This window comes from Megascapheus bottae, chromosome 6 (assembly GCF_031878675.1).
Source record: "Megascapheus bottae isolate mThoBot1 chromosome 6, mThoBot2.hap1, whole genome shotgun sequence".
Classification (NCBI taxonomy): Eukaryota; Metazoa; Chordata; class Mammalia; order Rodentia; family Geomyidae; genus Megascapheus; species Megascapheus bottae.
The window spans coordinates 78767442-78787704 of record NC_143514.1 but is presented as its reverse complement, the minus strand read 5'-3'; the positions used below and the strand labels follow the sequence as shown (position 1 = coordinate 78787704).

Genomic DNA, 20263 nt, shown 5'->3' with positions numbered 1-20263 from the left:
CTGAATCAAAATTAAAAGCAACTCTGATCTCAAAATGAGGCACACAATTTATCAATTTCTTCAAATTGATAATCTGAATAGGAATTTACTTGGGATCCATAGTAGCTCAAAGACATGTGCAAGGCCCTTAGCTGGATCCTCAGGACAGAAATTACATCTATCTGTCTATCTGTCTGTCTGTCTGTCTATCTGTCTGTCTATCCATACTACATACATACATATACACCCATAATACATACAAGCAGAAAAAAGTCAAAACCCATAGCTCAGACTGTAGTTAGAATTACACTGTGTTCCTTTCCTGTTGAGGACGGGCATCATCTAACAACCAATTTCCATGTATGATCTGTAATTTGGATCCTGACTTAAGCAAATAAACTGTAGACACAAAAACATTAATGAAGCCAGATGCTGGTGGCTCACACCTGTAATTGTAGCTACTTGGAAGGCTGAGATCTGAGGATGATGGTTCAAAGCCAGCCTAGGCAGGAAACTCCACAAGACTCTTATCTCCAATTAACCAAGAAAAAAGTGGCTCAAAGGGATAGAGCACTAGCCTTGAGCAGAAAAGCTCAAGGACAAAGCCCAGGCCCTAAGTCAAACAACACAACCAATTTTTAAAACAATGAGACAATCTATAACTTGACTCATGAGTAGTTGATTACAATTAAATTGTTTTTTTGGGGGGGGTTGTCATGGGGCTTGAACTCAGCCTGGACACTGTCCCTGAGCTCTTCAGATCAACCCTACCCTTGAGCCAAGCCCCATTTCCCATTTTCTAGAGGTTAACTGGAGGTAAGAGTTTCAGGTCCTTTTGTGTGTGGGCTGGTTTTGAACCTTGATCCTCAGATCTCAGCCTCCTGAGTAGCTAGGATTACAAGGCATGAGCCATCTCTCTCTCTCTCTCTCTCTCTCTCTCTCTCTCTCTCTCTCTCTCTCTCTCTCTCTCCCTCTCTCTCTCTCTCTCTCTCTCTCTCTCTCTCTCTCTCTCTCTTTTTTTTTTTTTTGCCAGTCCTGGGCTTGAGCTCAGGGCCTGAGCACTGTCCTTGGACTTTCTCAAGGCTAGAGCTCTACCACTTGAGCCTCAGCACCACTTCTGGCTTTTTTCTATGTATGTGGTACCGAGGAATCGAACCCGGGTCTTCATGCATGCTAGGCAAGCACTTTTAACCACTAAGCCAAACTCCCGGCCCCTCTCTCTTTTTTTTTTTTGGCCAGTCACTGAGCTTGTACTCAGGGCCTGAGCACTGCCCTTAGGCTTTTTCCTCAAGCCTAAGCACTCTGCTACTTGAGCCACAGCACTACTTCTGGCTTTTTCTGTGTATGTGATACCTTAGAATTGAATGGAATTGAACCTGGGTTTTCGTGCATGCTAGGCAAGCACTCTACTACGAAGCCAAACTCCCAGCCCAGTTTCAGACATTTTTGATTTGAGTATTAATATATTTTCTTTCTTTCTTTTTTGTCAGTCATGGGGCTTGAATTCTGGGCCTGGGTGTTGACCCTGAGCTCTTCAGCTCAAGGCTAGTGCTCTACCACTTGAGTCACAACACCAATTCCAGTTTTCTGGTTAACTGGAAATAAGAGTCTCCGGTGTTTTTGTATTTGGGCTGGCTTTGAACCTTGATCTGTTGGGAGCCAAGTGTGGGGTCAGGATGACCTATGGATCTGCATCGTTGATACAAGGAGATGAGCTGTTATGAAAAACAACTTGTACCATGATGGATGATACCATGCTTACAAATTTTGAGCTGTGTCAACAGTATTGTGAACTTTCTGGCTTCTTCTAGGCTGTTATGTCTGAAATGTGCTTGTTGTTTTGTATGAAAGTAACCCCTGGATGTTTCTGTTTCTAAGATAATATATAAGACTGGAACTAAGAATAAACGGAGCTGCAGTCTTAAGCTGCAGACCTCCCGACCCCATCTGTTTCTTGTCTTTTTCTTTTCATCCTCACCCCCTAAATCAGGAATCCCGCCTTGCTGCCACTGGCTCTGGCACTGATCCTCAGATCTCAGCCTCCTGAATAGCTAGTATTACAGGCGTGAGCCACTGTGCCAGGCTAAAGACATAACATTCTTAAAAAAATAATGTAATCTAGTCAAAACCATAAACTACCTTGTATAATGTTTCAAGGATATAAAGATTACTGGTTCCTTGAAATTTTAAAGCTCTCTGTGTACCTTACCTGCTGAGTCACTCTAGCAGTGACACAGTCCACCACCAGAGGCGTAAATAGTGAATTAATATTTAAGCAAATGGCCCATACTTCAATAAGTAATAGGATTTCAAGTTTAAGATATATAATTTTTTGGAGGAGGGGTCAGTCATGGGGCTTGAACTCAGGGCCTGGGTTCTGTCCCTGAGCTCTTCAGCTCAAGGCTACCACTCTACCACTTCAAGCCACAGCACCACTTCCATTTTTCTGGTGGTTAATTGGAGATAATAGTCTCATGGATGGGGCCAAGAGTTTAGCCTAGTGGTAGAATGCTTGCCTAGTGGTAGAGTGCTTGCCTAGCATGCACGACGACCCGGATTCAATTCCTCAGTACCACATACATAGAAAAAAACCAACTGGTATAGCTCTAGCCTTGAGAAAGTCCAAGGACAGTGCTCAGGCCCTGAGTTCAAGCCCCAGGACTAGCCAAAAAGAAAAAAAAGGCTCAAGGACTTTTGTGTCTGGGCTGGCTTTGAATAGTGACCTTCAGATCTCAGCCTTCTGAGATCTAGGATTATAGGCATGAGCCACCGGTGCCCAGCTAAGATACATAAAAAAAATTTGGGGGGGGGGGAGCAGGGAGCATTGGTCATGGGGCTTGAACTCTGAGCCTCAGCACTGAGCACTTTTTTGGCTCAAGGCTAGTGCTCTACCACTTTGAGTCACAGCACCACTCCTGGGTTTTCTATGTATACAGTACCAAGGAATTAAACCTGGGTCTTCATGCATGCTAGGCAAGCACTCTACCACTAGGCCCCATAATAATTCCACCCCCCCCCCACCAGTCATAGGGATTGAACTCTGGGCCTGGGTGTTTTCCCTGAGCTCTTCAGTTTAAGGCTACCACCCTACCCTAGAGCGACAGTGCCACTTCTGGTTTTCTAATGGTTAACTGGAGATAAGAGTCTCTTGGACTTTTGTGCCCAGGCTGGCTTTGAACTGCCAATCCTCAGACCTCAGCCTCCTGAGTAACTAGGATTACAGGCATGAGCCACCACGCCCAGCCCCATAATATTTTATCTGTATTTTATGTCTAAAATACACACATGGAATGAAGGACTCTCAGTGGAAGGATGTCAGTGAGTTGAAGGGACTAGCTTATGACCCACAGATAAACACCACACAAGGCCACATTTCCTAAAGAGCCAGAGTGCTGAGGAGCCCTTGCTCACCTGATTCAGCTTCCAGTGGAATTCTGCAGGTTTGTATTTCTTTTCCTCAGAAGGATCCTGGCGGAGTAGGAAAATAAGCCTGCACCCATGGACATAGAGCGAATAATGGTGTCGGTTCATATCTGCAAAGATAGTTTCTATGGGTAAATTGCCAACTTAAGATCCAAGGGAAGAACAAGAGCTATTTCCTTAATGGATTTTAAGGTCATATTTCATTTGCATAAATAAACCCTGAAGCTGGGACAAACCCACTTGGGTTTAACTGGGAAGTTGGGCCCACAATAACTGCTGGGTAAAATGAATCAGTTCCTGAATGCCATGTCTCTTGAGGACACTGGGTCTCCAATACCAAATAAAGACCAGCAGGAGGCTTTTGAAGCTGAAGGCACCTGCTTCCAGCCACTACCCTGTGGATGATGAGAAATGATATAACGTACAGACACATAACCCACCTGTTTTGTCGGAACTACAGAGAATCGTCTCCTTCCTCCGGCCGAAAGGCCCATGCCGCATCCACACAGAAATTGTAAAGGGCTCTTTGGGGTTGAGGGACACAATGCCGTCAGGGATCCTCACTGCTTGCGTGCCATTGAACTCGAATACCTGGTCACTATCGTGGCCATTGTCAGTAGGGAGGCCGATGGTCCAGTTCAAGGAGCTGCTGGGAGAAGGAAGCAGCTCGGCGGTGCCAGCAGCAGCCCCTGAAACCACAGCAATGCCCAATGCAGGAGTGGTTCAAAACCACACGAAAGGATGACTGTATTATCCCAGGGTCACTCTATTTACAATTTCAAATTTACTTTTCCTCAAAAATAGGATTAAAAGGGCCAGGAGTTAAGCCTAGTGTTAGAGTGCTTGCTAGCATGCATGAAGACCCAGTTTCGAATCCTTGGTACCACATACATAGAAAAGGCTGGAAGTGGTGTTGTGGCTCAAGTGGTAGAGCTCTATCCTTGAGAAAGCCCAAGGATAGCACTCAAGCCCTAGAACTGGCAAAAAAAAAAAAAAAAAAGAAATTAAAAGATAATAATTGTATTGTTCCTACTAATGTGTTGTACAGAGGGACTACCATTTCATAAATTGGGTAATAAGTGTGTGTGTGTGTGTGTATTTTTTTTTGCCAGTCCTGGGCTTGAGTTCAGGGCCTGAGCACTGTCCTTGGACTTTCTCAAGGCTAGAGCTCTATCACTTGAGCCTCAGCACCACTTTTGGCTTTTTTCTATGTATGTGGTACTGAGAAATTGAACCCGAGTCTTCGTGTATGCTAGGCAAGCACTCTACCACTAGGCCAAACTCCCAGTCCGTATATTTCTTTTTTTATGGACAATGTCACCCCTTCCTTTGCTTTCCCTCAGTTTTCCCCTCCCATCCCTGCCCAGAAGTTACCCAAGTTATTTTCCAAATAGTATATACTGAATAGCATGTGGCATTTGTTCCCCCTTCATCCCACCTTTTCTGGGCCAACCCTTTACTCCCTTAGAAGAAAACAATAAAGTAAAATGTAATAGTACAGATAGGAGAAAGATGCAACAAGTGGAACTACATTAAAATAAAGTTTCTGCTAAGAATATAGTTACAAAAAGTAGAAAGACAGCCAATCAATTAGGAAAAAAGATCTTTACCAGCAATACTTCAGATGAAGGCCTATATGTACAAGGAGCTCAAGAAACTAAGCCCTTCCAAACTTCTTTTTTTGTTTTCCCAGTCAGTTGGGGGGCTTGAATTCTGGGCCTGGGGGCTGTCCCTCTGCTCTTCACCTCAAGGCTAGCGCTCTACCACTTGAGCCACAAAGCCACTTGCAGTTTCCTGGTGGCTAATTGGAGATAAGAGTCTCATAGACTTTCTTGCCCGGACTGGTTTTGAACCACGATCCTTAGATCTCAGTCTCCTGAGTAGCTTGGATTTCAGGCATGAGCCACTGGCACCCAGCTCATTCCAAACAATATACCAGTTACTAAATGGGTAAGGGAACTAAGAGATTTCTCATCAGAAGAGGTAAGATCAGCAAAGAAACACATAAGGAAATATGCATTATCCCTGGGCATAAAGGAAATGCAAATCAAAACAACTCTGAGATTCCAATCTCACCCAGTTAGATTGGCCAACAGGTTGAATTTGAATAACAAGTGCTGGTGAGGATGTGGGGGAACAGTACTACACTAGGTGGGAATGCAAACTATTGCAACTACTCTGGAAAGTAGCCTGGAGGCTCCTCAAAATACAAACATAGGGCCGGGAGTTTGGCCTAGTGGTTAAAGTGCTTGCCTAGCATGCACGAAGACCTGGGTTCGATTCCTCGGTACCACATACATAGACAAAAGCCGGAAATGGTGCTGAGGCTCAAGTGGTAGAGTGCTAGCCTTGAGAAAGTCCAAGGACAGTGCTCAGGTCCTGACCTCAAGCCCAGGACTGGCAAAAAAAAAAAAAAAAGAATACAAACACAGAGTTTGGTCTAGTGGTAGAATGCTTGCCTAGCATGCACAAAGACCCGGGTTTGATTCCTACATATCACATACATAGAAAAGCCAGAAATGGTGCTGTGGCTCAAGCCTTAAGGAAAAAAATCCATGGACAGTGCTGAATCCCTGAGCTCAAGCTCCAGGACTGGCAAAAAAAAACCCAAAACAAAAAAACCCCACAGACCTTCCCTATGACCGCACCACTGCTCAAGCACCCTGAGCATCCTGAATCAGGACATAATAAAGACACTTGCACATCCATGTGCACTGCTGCACTACTCACAAGTGCCAAGCTAAGAAAACAACCCAAATGCCCCACAATAGATGAGTGAATCCAAAAACCGTAATACTGCCAGGCACAGTGGCTCATGCCTGTAATCCTAGCTGCTCAGGAGGCTGTGATCTGAGGATCTCCGTTCAAAGTCAGCCAGGGCACTAAGCCTCAAGGGGTAGTGCAGTAGCCTTGAGCTGAAGACTCAGGGACAGTGCCCAGACTCAGAGTCTGAGCCCCATGACCGACCCAAAAAAAAAAAAAAAAAAAAAAAACAAGGAATACCTATTTTACAATGGAATTTTACACAGTCATTAAAAAGAATGAAATAAGGTTGCGTCAGGTAAGCCAAGATCAGAGAAAGGTGCATGTTCTCTCTGATATGAGGAAGTTAGATATAAAAAGCACTTAGATATGACAAATTACAAAGGATTCTAGGCATTCACATAAAGATACCAAAAGAGGGGGTTAGGAGTTTGGCCTTGTGGTAGAGTGCTTGCCTAGCATGCATGAAGATGGGGTTTGATTCCTTGCTACTATGTACATAGAAAAAGCCAGAAGTGGAGGTGCTCATATGGTAGAGCACTAGGCCTTGAGAAAGCCCAAGGACAGTACTCAGGCCCTGAGTCCAAGACCCAGGACTGACAAAAAAAAAAAAAAAAAAAAGACACCAAAAGAGGATTGTCTTAGGAGAGAATCACAAAGGTGCTATGCCTAAATCCCTCTTCCTATTTATGTAAAATAATATACATACTGAAATAAATTCCAAAGGTATGAAACTCAAATATTTTTTTTTTTGCCAGTCCTGAGGACTGAACTCAGGGACTGAGCACTGTCCTTGGGTTTTCCTCAAGGCTAGAGCTCTACCACTGAGCCACTGCACCACATCTGACTTTTCTATATATGTGGTCCTGAGGAATGCATACTAGGCGAGCAGTCTACCACCAGGCCACGCTCCCAGCCCCTCAAATAATTTTTCAAATTTGTTTTTTTCCTTTTTCTGATGATTCTGTATTCCTTCCCTTATATATAGTACACTCATGAGTATATCTTCAGGAGGGGGGAGGGGAGGGCGTAGAACTCGAGAAATCAAGGTGAAAAAGAAAAGCAGCAGAGCACTGTGGACACTGGTGAATGTGAACCATACAAGTCATGGTGGAGATGGGAGGGAGTGAGGGAACAGATGACACTACAAAAAGAAATATACTTACTACCTGATTCATGTAAATATAACCCCTCTATAATAAATATAATAAATGATGCACATTTTTCAAAGGGAGACAAACAAATGAGGTGTCTCTTATAATCCTACCCAAATAGATGCCATCTGTGTACAAACATTTTTAGTCTTCTTTTATGAATTGTTTTTTTTTTCTTTTTGTGCCAATTCTGGGTCTTGAACTCAGCATTTCATGTTCTAGCTTATTTTTTTTCCCCTCAGTGTAGGCACTCTAATATTTGAGTCACATTCCACTTCCAGCTTTGGTTAACTACAGATAAGAATCTATGACTTGGGGTCGGGAGTTTGGCCTAGTGGTACAGTGCTTGCCTAGCATGCACAAAGACCCAGGTTCGATTCCTCTGCACCACATACATAGAAAAAAAGCTGGAAGTGGTGCTGAGGCTCAAGTGGTAGAGTGCTAAGCCTTGAGAAAGTCCAAGGACAGTGCTCAGGCCCTGAGCCCAAGCCCAGGACTGGCCAAAAAAAAAAAAAAAAAAAAAAAGAATCTATGACTTAAAAAAAAAAAAAAGAATCTGGGACTTTCCTGCCCAGGCTGATTTCAAATCTCTGTCCTCTGATCTTAGCTTCCTGCACAGCTAGGATTGTAGGCATAATCAGTGTCTTGATTAAAAAAAAAAAAACCCAAAACTTGCCGTCTTAACATACATATATTTTCCTTGGTATTGGTCTGTAGTATAGTTTAGAATGTCTGCAAAATGTTTCGCTATACAATAGATACTCTAATTTATACTAAACCCATCTCCCAAGTAGATAGTGAGGCTGTTCCTAATTCTTCCCACTATAAACCTCTGTGATGAGCTTCTATGTATCCCCATGATTAAGCTCTGAAATAAACTTCTAGAAATGGAATTGGCAGATCAAAAAACAGGGGGAAATTTTCTTTTTTCCTTTTTGGGGTAGGGATTGCATCTAGGGCTTCATGTGTACACATACTGTATTACTGAGTTGCACCTGCAGCTCTCCCAATTTAAATTTGTTCACCAAAATATTTTTTTGCATATTTGTTAGTCTTGGGATTTGCAGGACTCCTGTGAACCATCCTGGTCTGTGGACAAATATGAGATCCTGATCCAAATCTCAGCTCTGCCACAATCTAAAATGTGCCACTGGGCAAGCTATTAACCTCTCTTAATCCCAATTAGCTCCTTTATAAAAACAAAGACAGTCCCACCTACAGCTGTTAGGAAGATTAAGTTAAAGCACACATGAAAACACTTGGTCTGTGGTATATTACATGCCAGGATCTAAATATCAACTCGTAGCCAGTTTCCAGTGGCTCGTGCCTGTTTTCCTGCTCAGGAAGCTGAGATCTGAAGATCATGGTTTGAAGCCAGCCCTGGTAGGAAATGTCCATGAGAGTCTTATTGTCAATTAAACACCAAAAAGGTGGAAGTGCAACTGTGGCTCAAGTGGAAAAATGCTAGTCTTGAGGGGGAAAAACAAAATGCCCACAGGACAGGCACTAAATTCAAGCCCCAGGACCAAGATACATATACGAAATTATCAAATACAGGCAGGTTGTAGACAGCTGACAAACATATCTTGTCATACACCAAATGATTTCATAAGCTTTATATAATCTGACTTTGTATGGCTAGATTATAGGCTTAATCCACCACTCCCAGCTAGAGACCATTTTTTTTTTTCTTCTTCAGATTGCAGGGCTTGAAGTCAGGACCTAGGCACTATCTCTGATCTCTTCAGCTCAAGACTAGCACTCCACCACTTTGAGTCACAGTGCCACTTCTAGTTTTTGAGTGGTTAACTGGAGATAAGAGTCTCATGGGACTTCGGCCTGAGCTAGTTTGGAACCATAATCCTCGAATCTCAGCTTCCTGGCAACCAGCTGGACTAATTTTTAAAAAATTTGTATTAAGGGATTTTATCATTAACATTTCATTCAGATACCAGTCTGAGTAAAACCAGGTTTATGTACTCCCCAAAGCCCACTCAAAATGAGCAGCCAAGAAGGTAGCAAAAGCCTCAGAATGTGGATGTCCATTCTGCTTATAATGCACATGAAGAAACACGCACGTTTCTGGTTTTGAGGGTCTCTCTTGCCTCCCCTGAAGACTTACCACAGAGCCGGTGAAGGGACTTCTCAGAGTAGGTGTCTCGATCACAGCCTTTCCCTATGTGGCTGGTCTCCAATTCCACCGTGGCCTGAACTGAGGCAACTGGCTCATCACAAGTCTCCAGGTGGATGTTTGGGAAAACAGCCAAAGCTCCCGTGCCAGGTTCATATTCGATCCTATTGCTCCAGCCTGTGTTGACGCACAGGTTGGCGTGGGGAAAAAAGGAAAACTCACACTAAGGTTTCAGAACACTGAGATTTCAGAAACACTAAGGTTTCTGAACAGATATGGGGGCTAAGGAGAGAGTGCAACTCACCTTGCCACCCAGGCGTGCAGGTGGGTTTAATGGTGATCTTTACCAGCACATCTTCTGTGGCTCTCTTCTTCCCACAATCATATGCAGTGACAGTCAGCTTGTACTGATGCTCTTTCCCATAGTTTAGCTTTTCTGTGTTTTTTATGTAACCTGGCAGAGGAGGAAAACCAACAGTAAAAACTGTCTTAACTTTAGTTGTCTTAGAATTGAGAAAGACAAAAAGGCAGAAGATTCTAGTTAGAGAAAGGAAACAAGAGTAGAGGTCCATCTCATTCAGATGCATGTGGATGAGAAGTGAAAAAATGCAAGGAAGCATGCTGAGTGAAGGCATTTAACAGATTTGGGTGGAAGCCCAAGAGGACTTAGAGCTCTGGGTTCTAGAGAAGCAACCAGGTCAGGGTAAAAATCCAAATGTGAAATGCACACACCCAGGCAGGTCTCCACCAAATGGTGAGCTTGCCTGTTACTGAGAATAAAGTTGGGTTCAAAGCTGACAGAGTTGGGCAGGGAGCGTGGCCTAGTGGTAGTGTGCTTGCCTAGCATGCATGAAGACCAGGGTTTGATTCCTCGGTACCACAAACACAGAAAAAGCCAGAAGTGGTGCTGTGGCTCAAGTGGTAGAGGGCTAGCCTTGAGGAATGCCCAAGGACAGTGCTCAGGTCTTGAGTCCAAAGCCCAGGATGGGGGGGAGGGGAGAAGCTGACAGGGTCGGAGGGGTCGGGTCAGGCTGCCAGGAGATGTCCTTACCATCTTTGTCCACGGTAAACGGCACATCCGGAGTGATGATGTCATAGCTGCAAATCTGGCTGAACTGAGGGGAACAGTCTGCATCGACAGCCTCCACCCTCAGGATGCTGCTATACTGCTTGCCTTCCACAACAGTCGCTTTGTAGGACTTTTCCTTAAACACGGGCGCATATTCATTCACGTCGTTCACCTGGATATGGACAGTTGCCCTAAACGAAGGGAGAAAAAACTGTTGCAACTGTTGCAAGGATTTTGGTTTAACTTTTTATCCAAAGGATAACAATTCTATCTTATTTCTGGTACATCATCTCCTGAAACACTTAGGATAAGGACAAGATACAAAACCAAACTTCATTATTTTAAATTCAGCAGGAGAGGCAAGAGAAAGGTAAAACAGGGGCAGGCATGGTAGTCCTGAGTGCAAGGAGACAGGCATGAAGAAGAAAGAGAGACAGACAGAGACAGAGAGAGAAAGAGACCATTCAATGGTGGATGCTTGTCTGGCAATTTTTTTTTTTGCGGGGGGGGGGGGGGGGGGCAGTCCTGGGCTTGAGCTCAGGACTTGAGCACTGTCCTTGGACTTTCTCAAGGCTAGAGCTCTACCACTTGAGCCTCAGAACCACTTCTGGCTTTTTTTCTATGCATGTGGTACTGAGGAATCGAACCCGGGTCTTCATGCATGCTAAGTAAGCACTCTACCACTAGGCCAAACTCCCGGCTCCCTGGCAAATCTTTTTTGTGCAGTGCTGGGACTTGAACTCAGGGCCTGGGCACTGTCCTCGGGCTTTCTCAAGGCTAGCACTCTACCACTTGAGCCACAGCACCACTTCTGGCTTTTTCCATGTATGCAATATTAAGGAATCAAACTCAGGTCTTCGTGCACCCTAGGTAAGCACTCTACTACTAGGCCAAACTCCTGCCCAAATCCTTTTAGTTTTTGTCAATTGTGGGGCTTGAACTCAGGGCCTGGACACTGTCCATGAGCTCCTCTGCTCAAGTTAGCTCTCTAGCACTTTGAGCCACAGCTCCACTTCTCATTTTCTGGTGGGTAACTGGAGATAAGAGTCTCATTCATAATCTTTTGTGCCCAGGCTCGATTTGAGCCAGGATCCTCAGACCTCAGCCTCCTAAGAAACTAGAATTACAGGTATGAGCCACCAGTGCCCAGCTGTGTGTGTGTGTGTGTGTGTGTGTGTGTGTGTGTGTGTGTGTGTGTGTGTGTGTGATGGGGCTTGAACTCTGGGCCTGAGCGCTGTCCCTGAGCTCTTCAGATCAAGGCTATAGCTCTACCACTTGAGCCACAGCACCATTTCTGGTTTTCTGATGGGTAATTGAAGATGAGAGTCTCATGGATTTTAGTGCCTGGGCTGGATTTGAACTGTGATCCTCAGATCTCAGCCTCCTGAGTAGCTAGGATTACAGGTGTGAGCTACCGCACCCAGCTTCTAACAATTTTTTTTAAGGAAACAGCAACATCACATTGTATAAAAAGGTAAGGAGTAGGTCCAGGAGCGTGGAAAACTGAAAGTGGGGCTGTGGCTCCAGAGGTAGGGTGGTAGCCTTGAGCTAAAGAGCTCAGGGATAATGCCTAGGCCCAGGGTTTAAGTCCCATGACCGACCAAAACAAAACAAAACAAAAAACAACCTTTCCTCAGGGCATTGTAGGCTTTGGGAATGCTCACAATAGGGTGTTAGTTTATTTACCAGAGTATTTTGTGATATAAAATTCGCTTTTTTTGTGTGGGGGGGGGAGTCATGGAGTTGACTCTGGGCCAGGATGCTGTTCCTGAGCAGTTTAGCTCAAGGCTAGCACCCTACCACCTGAGCAACTTCCATTTTTCTGGTGGTTAACTGGAGATAAGAGTCTCATGGACTTTAGTACCCAGGCTGGCTTTGAGCTACAGTCCTCAGCCTCCCGAGTAGCTAGGATTACAGGTGTGAGCCACCGGTGCCCAGCTTCACGCTTCACTTATTTTTCACAACCTGCTACATGCCAGGCTCTTCCAGGAGTTCCTGCCCTGAAAGACCCCAACTTTGACCCTTGAGAATATCTCTGCCTCTAATTTCAAGATGTAGTCTGAAGAATGGGAATGGTCACTGCTATCTCCTTTATATACAAATGTGTCTACTCAGGGGGGGGTTCTCCAGGCTCTTTGCCCTGCTTGCTTACTTGTGAGATTTCTTCACGCCGGTGCCATCAGGTCCTTTTCCACAGTCATAGGCCTGGATGGTGAATGTGTAGTCTTTCTGCAGCTCACAGTCCAGTTTCTCTTTTGAGCGAATTATTCCCTCACCTGTGGACTTATCCACTACCACTGCATCAAAAGGGACATTCTGCCCATGAATTTTAAAGCCACAAATCTCACCTGGGGAGTCAAAGCACAACAGGTTACAATGACTACTGTCTAACGTCACTACATTGCCCCCCTCTCCCAGAGAAAATAAAAAACAACAATTTGGCAGCCAGGGATTTAGAGGGTCCGTGGACAAAGCAGGGGCACTGTGCTTTCACATGGGTGAGTTCTGGGGCTTTAGTAAAAAGAAGCAGATTCTGGCTTTCCAAGCAACTTGTTTACTTTGCATCCATTCATGCAGGAATACAAAAGACAGAGAGAAAGAGAGAAGAAATAGACAGGCATTCCACAGGAGCACTTAGGATCGCTTGAGGGTAAAAGGAGTCTCATTAGCAAACAGCCAAGGCCTGAGCACACCAGGCTGCCCTGGCCACCAGAGGGCCGGGCAGTTCTTTGGGTTTGGATCAGAGAGGAGATAAAACGCAGTTAAGTGTTGAGAGAGGAAGAAGCGTGAGATATAGGACCAGCACCATAATTACAGAAATTCTGTCAAGGAAAAAAAATCCAAAGAATCAAGTCTTCCTGTGCAATGAGCCTGGCTAAAATTAGGGAATCAAAACAAACTGCTAAATGAGAAAGGTAGAAATACCAACTCTTCAGACATCCATTTCAACAACAGCTCTCCAGTGTCTGGCATGGAAGAAATTTGCTAGTCTTCTCTGTTTGGGGCTTTACCCTGTCCAACCTGAGAAACACTTCACTATAGCTAAATTAGCACAGAAGCTTAAATAGAAGTTTTGGGTTTTTATTTGTTTTAAATCTATGTTCTATTCTTGCCCATGGGACAATAAGCACAAATATTTTGCTGTATATATGAAACTTTACAAAATTTAAGACTGAACTCTTCAACAAGTCTAATGAATAAGAAATTATAACAATGCAAATCTCTAAAGTTCAACTAAACAAAAATAGATAGTATTGTCAATGTGGTTCAAATGGATGTCTGATTTCTAGGTATTTCTAACCAAGGGGTCTTGGTTACATACAATTTCCATCAATACATTTTTAAAAACCAGAAACAAAGTAGGAGAATAAATGAGGGTAAAGCATGACAGTTGCTTCTGTTTAGGGGCTGATTCCCAATTTTATTAACAAGTTAGTGGGTTAATACTCATAAAAGGGAGACAAAGAACCCTTGATCACCTTCTTTGGTGACTGTCACCTCAAAACTCTCTAAAGGGAGAAAAGATAAACAAACCCATGTCAGTAATTCAAGAAAGAGTAAAGATGGAATAACAAGGAAATAAAGTCAAAGATGCATGTATTACACAGAAAAGCTTGATATAATTTAATCCTACACCCAGCAACTAGAATTAGAATTGCTGCAACTAGAACTTGAACTGCTGCAATTGAGTCAGATGCTTAATGACTGAATCCTGCTCACCCTGAGCTACCATCATCTTAAGAGTTATATTAAGCAGAAGTACAACAGGGACCACTATCAGGTTTCTTAACTCCTGTACATGTATTAAGATTTTTCCTTTAATGAATACTTTGATGCCAATAAGTAAACTAATGTCTTTTCATTTTTAAATGTTCTCTTGGCTAGATTGTGGTAACAACCTCATTAGATTTAATGAAGCAAAAGTTTGGAATGAAAGATTTTAATACTTAGTTCTTAATAATAACATTTCTTAATCTAAAATACCCAACCAAGGCAAAAAATATGAGTCCCTCTTAACCAAACATTAGCTTAAATGTGAACACAAACCAGATCAAAACTATCTGCAGTAGCCAGGTGCCGTGGCTCACATCTGTAATCCTAGCTACTCAGGGACCTGAGATCTGAGGATCACAGTTCAAAGCCAGCCCAGGCACCCAAGTCCGTGAGACTTATCTCCAACTAACCACCAGAAAATGGGAAGTGGGGCTGTGGTTCCAGGGATAGGGCAGTTGCCTTGAGCTGAAGAGCTCAGGGACAATGCCCAGGCCCAGAGTTCAAGTCCCATGACAAAAACAAAACAAAACCAAACAAAAAACTATCTGCAGTGATGGCCACTGTTTTTGTCTGTGAAACACTGTTCTGCCAACTCAACAGTAACCCTGCAGGCCACACCGTCTCTTGGCCCTTCAGAAACATATTCATGCTACCTCCTCTCTCCCAAAGATAGCAGTGCTTGAATTCCCTTCCTTTTACCACGTACCCACCTTGGACAATAGTTTCATTTCGCTTGTTTTCAAGGTTTTAAAAACAACATCTAGGGTCGGGAGTGTAGCCTAGTAACAGAGTGCTCGCCTAGCATGAATGAAGCCCTGGGTTCGATTCCTTGATATCACATACACAGAAAAAGCCGGAAGTGGTGCTGTGGCTCAAATGACAGAGTGCTAGTCTTGCACAAAATGTGTTCAACGACAGCGCTCAGGTCCTGAATTTAAGCCCCATGACTGGCAAAAAATAATAATAATAATAACAGCAACAACAAAACCCAGAATCTCATGACATGCCCTTTTTATCTTTTTCCTTTCTTTCTTTTTCATCAGTCATGGGGCTTGAACTCAGGGCTTGGGCACTATTCCTGAGCTCTTTTGCTCAAGGTCAGCACTCTACCACTTTGACCCACAGTGCCACTGCTGGTTGTCTGCTGCAACTAAAGAGAATCATAGATTTTCTTGCCCAGGCTGGGTTTGAACGAGCAATTAGGAATGCAGACATAGCCATGGGTACCTGGCTTAAGAATGGCTCTTTCAAAGGGCTCTATCAGCCAGAAAGTAATCTTAACTATTCAGGAGACAGAAAGGACAGAAGTTTGAGACTGGCTCTAGCAAAGAGTTAACAAGACCCCATCTTAATCAATTATTTTTAAAAATCTGAGTGTGGTAATTCATACCTGTCACCTAGCAGGAGACATAAATGGGAACACTGCAGTCTTGGTTGACCCAGGTTTTTTTTTTTTTTTTTTTTTTTTTTAACCAGTCCTGGCCTTGAGCTCAGGGCCTGAGCACTGTCCTTGGACTTTCTCAAGGCCACAGCTCTACCACTTGAGCCTCGGCACTATTTTCAGCTTTTTTCTATGTATGCGGTACCGAGGAATCGAACCCGGGTCTTTGTGCATGCTAGGCAAGCGTGCTACCACTAGGCCAAACTCCCGGCTCCGGCCCAGGTATTTTATGGAGTCACATCCCTGTAACTACACACACAGCTCCTCCCTTGGCTCTCTTCAACTCCACTTCCTTCTCCTACAGAGGAGAGCCTTCTTGGGAGAAGTTCTTCTACCCCACGCAAGAAAGGATCTCCTCCTCTCACCTCTCCCATGGGACTACTTTTCTGTTCTGCTCCCACTCACTCAACTCAGACTCTATACTGAAGTCAACTAAAACCCTGCTCTCATCACATTAGAAATTCCTGGCCAGGTTTCCAGGCTGGGACAACATGGGAGTGGATGAAACCTTTTCCAGTCTCCTCTCCCTATGGCCCACCATTCTTCTAAAACTACCCAATTAGGAGTAGATCAAATCTTTCTCAATCGAGTTCCTTTCCCATTTCCCTAAGACCATAAAAAGAGGAACAATCTGAATATTTTTTGAATGTCTTTCCTCCTTCATCACCCTATGATCAAAATTGTTGAAAGGAACTTTATTAAGGGTACTTTAAGAGTTTAAGGATGTCGGGCCGGGAGTTTGACCTAGTGGTTAAAGTGCTTGCCTAGCATGCACAAAGACCCGGGTTGGATTCCTTGGTACCACATACATACAAAAAAGCCGGAAGTGGTGCTGAGGCTCAAGTGGTAGAGCTCTAGCCTTGAGAAAGTCCAAGGGCAGTGCTCAGGCCCTGAGCTCAAGCCCAGGACTGGCAAAAAATAAAAAAAAAGTTTAAGGATGTAGCTCAATGGTAACATGTTTGCCTGTCACTTTACAAGGTCCTGGGTTCAATCCCTAGTAAGATTAAAAACCAAAACAAAAAAAAAAACGATTTTTTTTCAAAATTTAAATATTGAGTCAGGCATGGTGACACACATAATAATAATAGCACTAAAGAAACTGACACAAGAGGACCGGGAGTTTGGCCTAGTGGTTAAAGTGCTTGCCTAGCATGCATGAAGACCCGGGTTCGATTCCTCAGTACCACATACATAGAAAAAAGCCGGAAGTGGTGCTGAGGCTCAAGAGCTAGAGCTGTAGCCTTGAGAAAGTCCAAGGACAGTGCTCAGGCCCTGAGCTCAAGCCCAGGACTGGCAAAAAAAAAAAAAAAAAGAAAGAAACTGACACAAGAGAATCTTGAATTCCAGCTCAGCCTAGAATACATAGCAAGAGCTTGTCTAAATAAATAAACAAAAGAGCCTGTCTAAACAAACAAACAAAAATCCTTTAGAAACCAGGAAAGTAATGATAGTAGGGCAGTGAATAAAAATGGGGCAGAAAGGCGGTGGGAGAAGTAAGTGCCAGGGCTCTGGGGGAGCAAGCTCGTATGGCCACAGGCTCCGCCAAAGCCTCAGGAGACAGAGCAAAGGCGTGTTCCCAATGGTGGAGTGCAAGGCACGACTGGAACAGGAGCATCAGCTTAAACTGTGTGTGAGAACAGCGCACTCCACAACAAGATAACACCACATAACAAAAGAGTAAAATATAACAACATATAAACTGGATGAACCCAAATCTAGATTTGACTTCCAAATACATGAACTCATCTCTAGGGTCCTCAGCAGACAATTTCCCGACCTTCCTCTATTTCCTCAACTGCTGCTTCAGAACTCCCAGCCACAGGCTGGCCCTGCCATTCTCCCCACGTCCTTCTCCATTCGGAGCAGGTGCAGGAATCTCCATTGCCTCACTCAAGGGTCTCCCAGCTTTGGGGAACTTTTCCTTTCCATGACAAGTATGCTTTTGCACCTCACGGCAGTCAATAGTTCTATGACTTCAGAGAACAGATTCATTCTAGCTAATTTAGGCAAAATGGAATTTACTAGAATGCCAATGGGAACTCATGCAAATGGACTGTAGGTCCAAGAAAGGGAACTGGAATGTCAGAAACCAAAGCAATTCAGAAGCAGGGACTGTACGAGCCCCAAGCCAAAGCCAACCGGATAGATAGAATGGAACTACAACTATTCTAACATCTTTGCTTACTATTGGAATTCTAACACACACAAAGGGGAGGTGGGTAACAGGCTACGGTTTCTCTGTGCCCAATGGGCAAGAGATCAGGGGCCATTAAGAAGGGAGAACAGACACTAGCAGCAAGCATCCTTTCCAATGCACCAACTAGTACAACTCCTTCCCTAAACCACTTTGTTCTGGTCTACTAGATGTCGGAACTCACTAATGAGGAACACAGGCTGGGGCTTAGTTTAGGAGACTTGTGCTTCCTTGCTCACTGGTCCAGGATGTTTTCTGGGACAGCCTTATTTGTGGTGCTCATGAGCACACTACCAAGATACATTTACTTATTTATTTAGGTGCTGGGAATGGAAGCTAGGGCCCTACACATGCTACAAAAGTACTGCACCAGGGCCGGGAGTTTGGCCTAGTGGTTAAAGTGCTTGCCTAGCATGCATGAAGACCCGGGTTCGATTCCTCGGTACCACATACATAGAAAAAAGCCAGAAGTGGTGCTGAGGCTCAAGTGGTAGAGCTCTAGCCTTGAGAAAGTCCAAGGACAGTGCTCAGGCCCTGAGCTCAAGCCCAGGACTGGCAAAAAAAAAAAAAAAAAAAAAAAAAAAAAAGTACTGCACCACTGAGCCACACCCTAAGCCCTTGTTTTGTGATGGAGTCTCATGTCACCAGGCTGGTGATTCTCCTACTTCCAACTCCTCAGTACTGGGATTATAGGCATGTGTCACCAACCTAGCTCTGCTGACATACTTAAATATACAGTTAACAATACACACACACACACACACACACACACACACAGAGTCAGGGCTATGTTCTTTTCCATTGCTGATTATTGCAGTTCTTTAAATCTGGGTGTGCCAAGAAGAGTCTGGAAAGCTTGTTTACACTTTGGTTTTCTAAGCCTTATCTCCAGATATTGTGACTTAGCAGTTCTGGGGGCAGATCCAGTACTAGCTATTTTTAATGAATGCTGCCAGATGGCTCTAGTGCCATGTCTGCAAAGAAGAACAAGCCTATGCATGGTTCCCAAGGCCAGCAGTCTGGACTGATTCTCAGACTCCAGCCCTGGAGTTCGGACTGGGTAATCAAAGGGAGCACAGAAACCCGCATTTACACTAAGTGACGTGGTCACAGAGTTAGTGTGCGCATGTGCGTGCTGACACTCCACCTGTTCTGACAGCTCAGCATGGGAATGTGTGCACCTGGAGTGACCAGTGGACTCCAATCTTCTATTCCTAATACTAGATCCTTAGAAAAACAGCTACTCAATAGATTCTCCTCTTTCATTAGGTTTTGCCATGTCAAATTTCTATTATTTTTGTGTTTTCAACATACAAAATGTCTATTTCTCATGGACCAACCTGACTTGTCTAATTCACAGCAGCTAATAGTGTCAGTCCAGACCACATGTGTATGCTGAAAAGGCAACACTCAGCCATCCCATAGGTTAAAGGCAGGGCTACAGTTGGCCTATCTTTGATCCTCAGGGCACAAGTCCCATACATTACCAGAGAAAAAACATTAGATCTTCTGAAACAGTGGATATCAATGAGAACATGACTCTCATTCTTTTGGATTCTATTGAGTCCAATTCTCATGTTCAGCCAGGGAAGGCAAGACACAGAATGCTGGAATAGCCTGAACTGCCAAAGAGAAGAGCTCACAAGAGAGAGGGGCACAGACAGTCCCCAGGTCTGAGACACGTCTGACAATAGTAACATTATGGCTTATAAATGTCATTCACACCTTCACCCTCCACAAAATCATGACATGTATTACCTTACATCTACCCAGGTTTTTAATAGGTTAAGGAAAAGGGTAAAGTAAGAAAGTGAGTCACTCGGGCCAGGAGTTTAGCCTAGTGGTAGAGTGCTTGCCTAGCATGCACAAAGATCTGAGTTCGATTCCTCTATGTATACTACATACATAGAAAAAAGCCCGAAATGGTTCTATGGCTCAAGTAGTAGAGTACTAGCCTTCAAAAAGCCCAAGGACAGTGCTTAAGCCCTGAGTTCAAGGCCCAGGACTGGCAAAAAAAAAAAAAAAAAGAAATGAAAAGAATTTGGGCTGGGCACCCATGGCCACTCAGGAGGTCAGGATCTGAGGATCAAGGTTCAAAGCCAGCCTGGCAACAAAAGACCATGAGATTCTTATCTCCAACTAATAACTACCAGAAAACCAGAAATGGAGCTATGGCTCAGTGGAGGAGTGCTAGCCTTGAGCTGAAGAGCTCAGGGACAGCACCCAAACCCAGAATTCAAGCCCCACAACTAACAAAAACAAAACAACAACAAAAAAACCCTACAATTTGGGCTCCCCTGTGTGTTCCACACCAACTGTGATGGTGACAAAGCAT

The 20263-nt window shown here is 44.1% G+C and overlaps 1 protein-coding gene across 2 annotated transcripts in view; it reads right to left on the bottom strand.

Moving 5' to 3' along the window:
* The window catches only part of Clstn1 (calsyntenin 1), a 70156-nt gene that overhangs the window by 11835 nt on the left and 38058 nt on the right, over positions 1-20263 (bottom strand). Inside the window, exons 3-9 of one of the 2 annotated variants that reach the window (XM_090335879.1) lie at positions 13999-14028; positions 12672-12867; positions 10502-10710; positions 9755-9904; positions 9442-9627; positions 3843-4091; positions 3391-3512 (exon numbers count right to left, since the gene is read on the bottom strand). In XM_090335879.1, coding sequence (XP_090192005.1) covers positions 3391-3512; positions 3843-4091; positions 9442-9627; positions 9755-9904; positions 10502-10710; positions 12672-12867; positions 13999-14028 — 1142 coding nt within the window. The remainder of the gene's footprint in view (positions 1-3390; positions 3513-3842; positions 4092-9441; positions 9628-9754; positions 9905-10501; positions 10711-12671; positions 12868-13998; positions 14029-20263) is intronic. The other variant, XM_090335880.1, reaches the window with a different exon arrangement.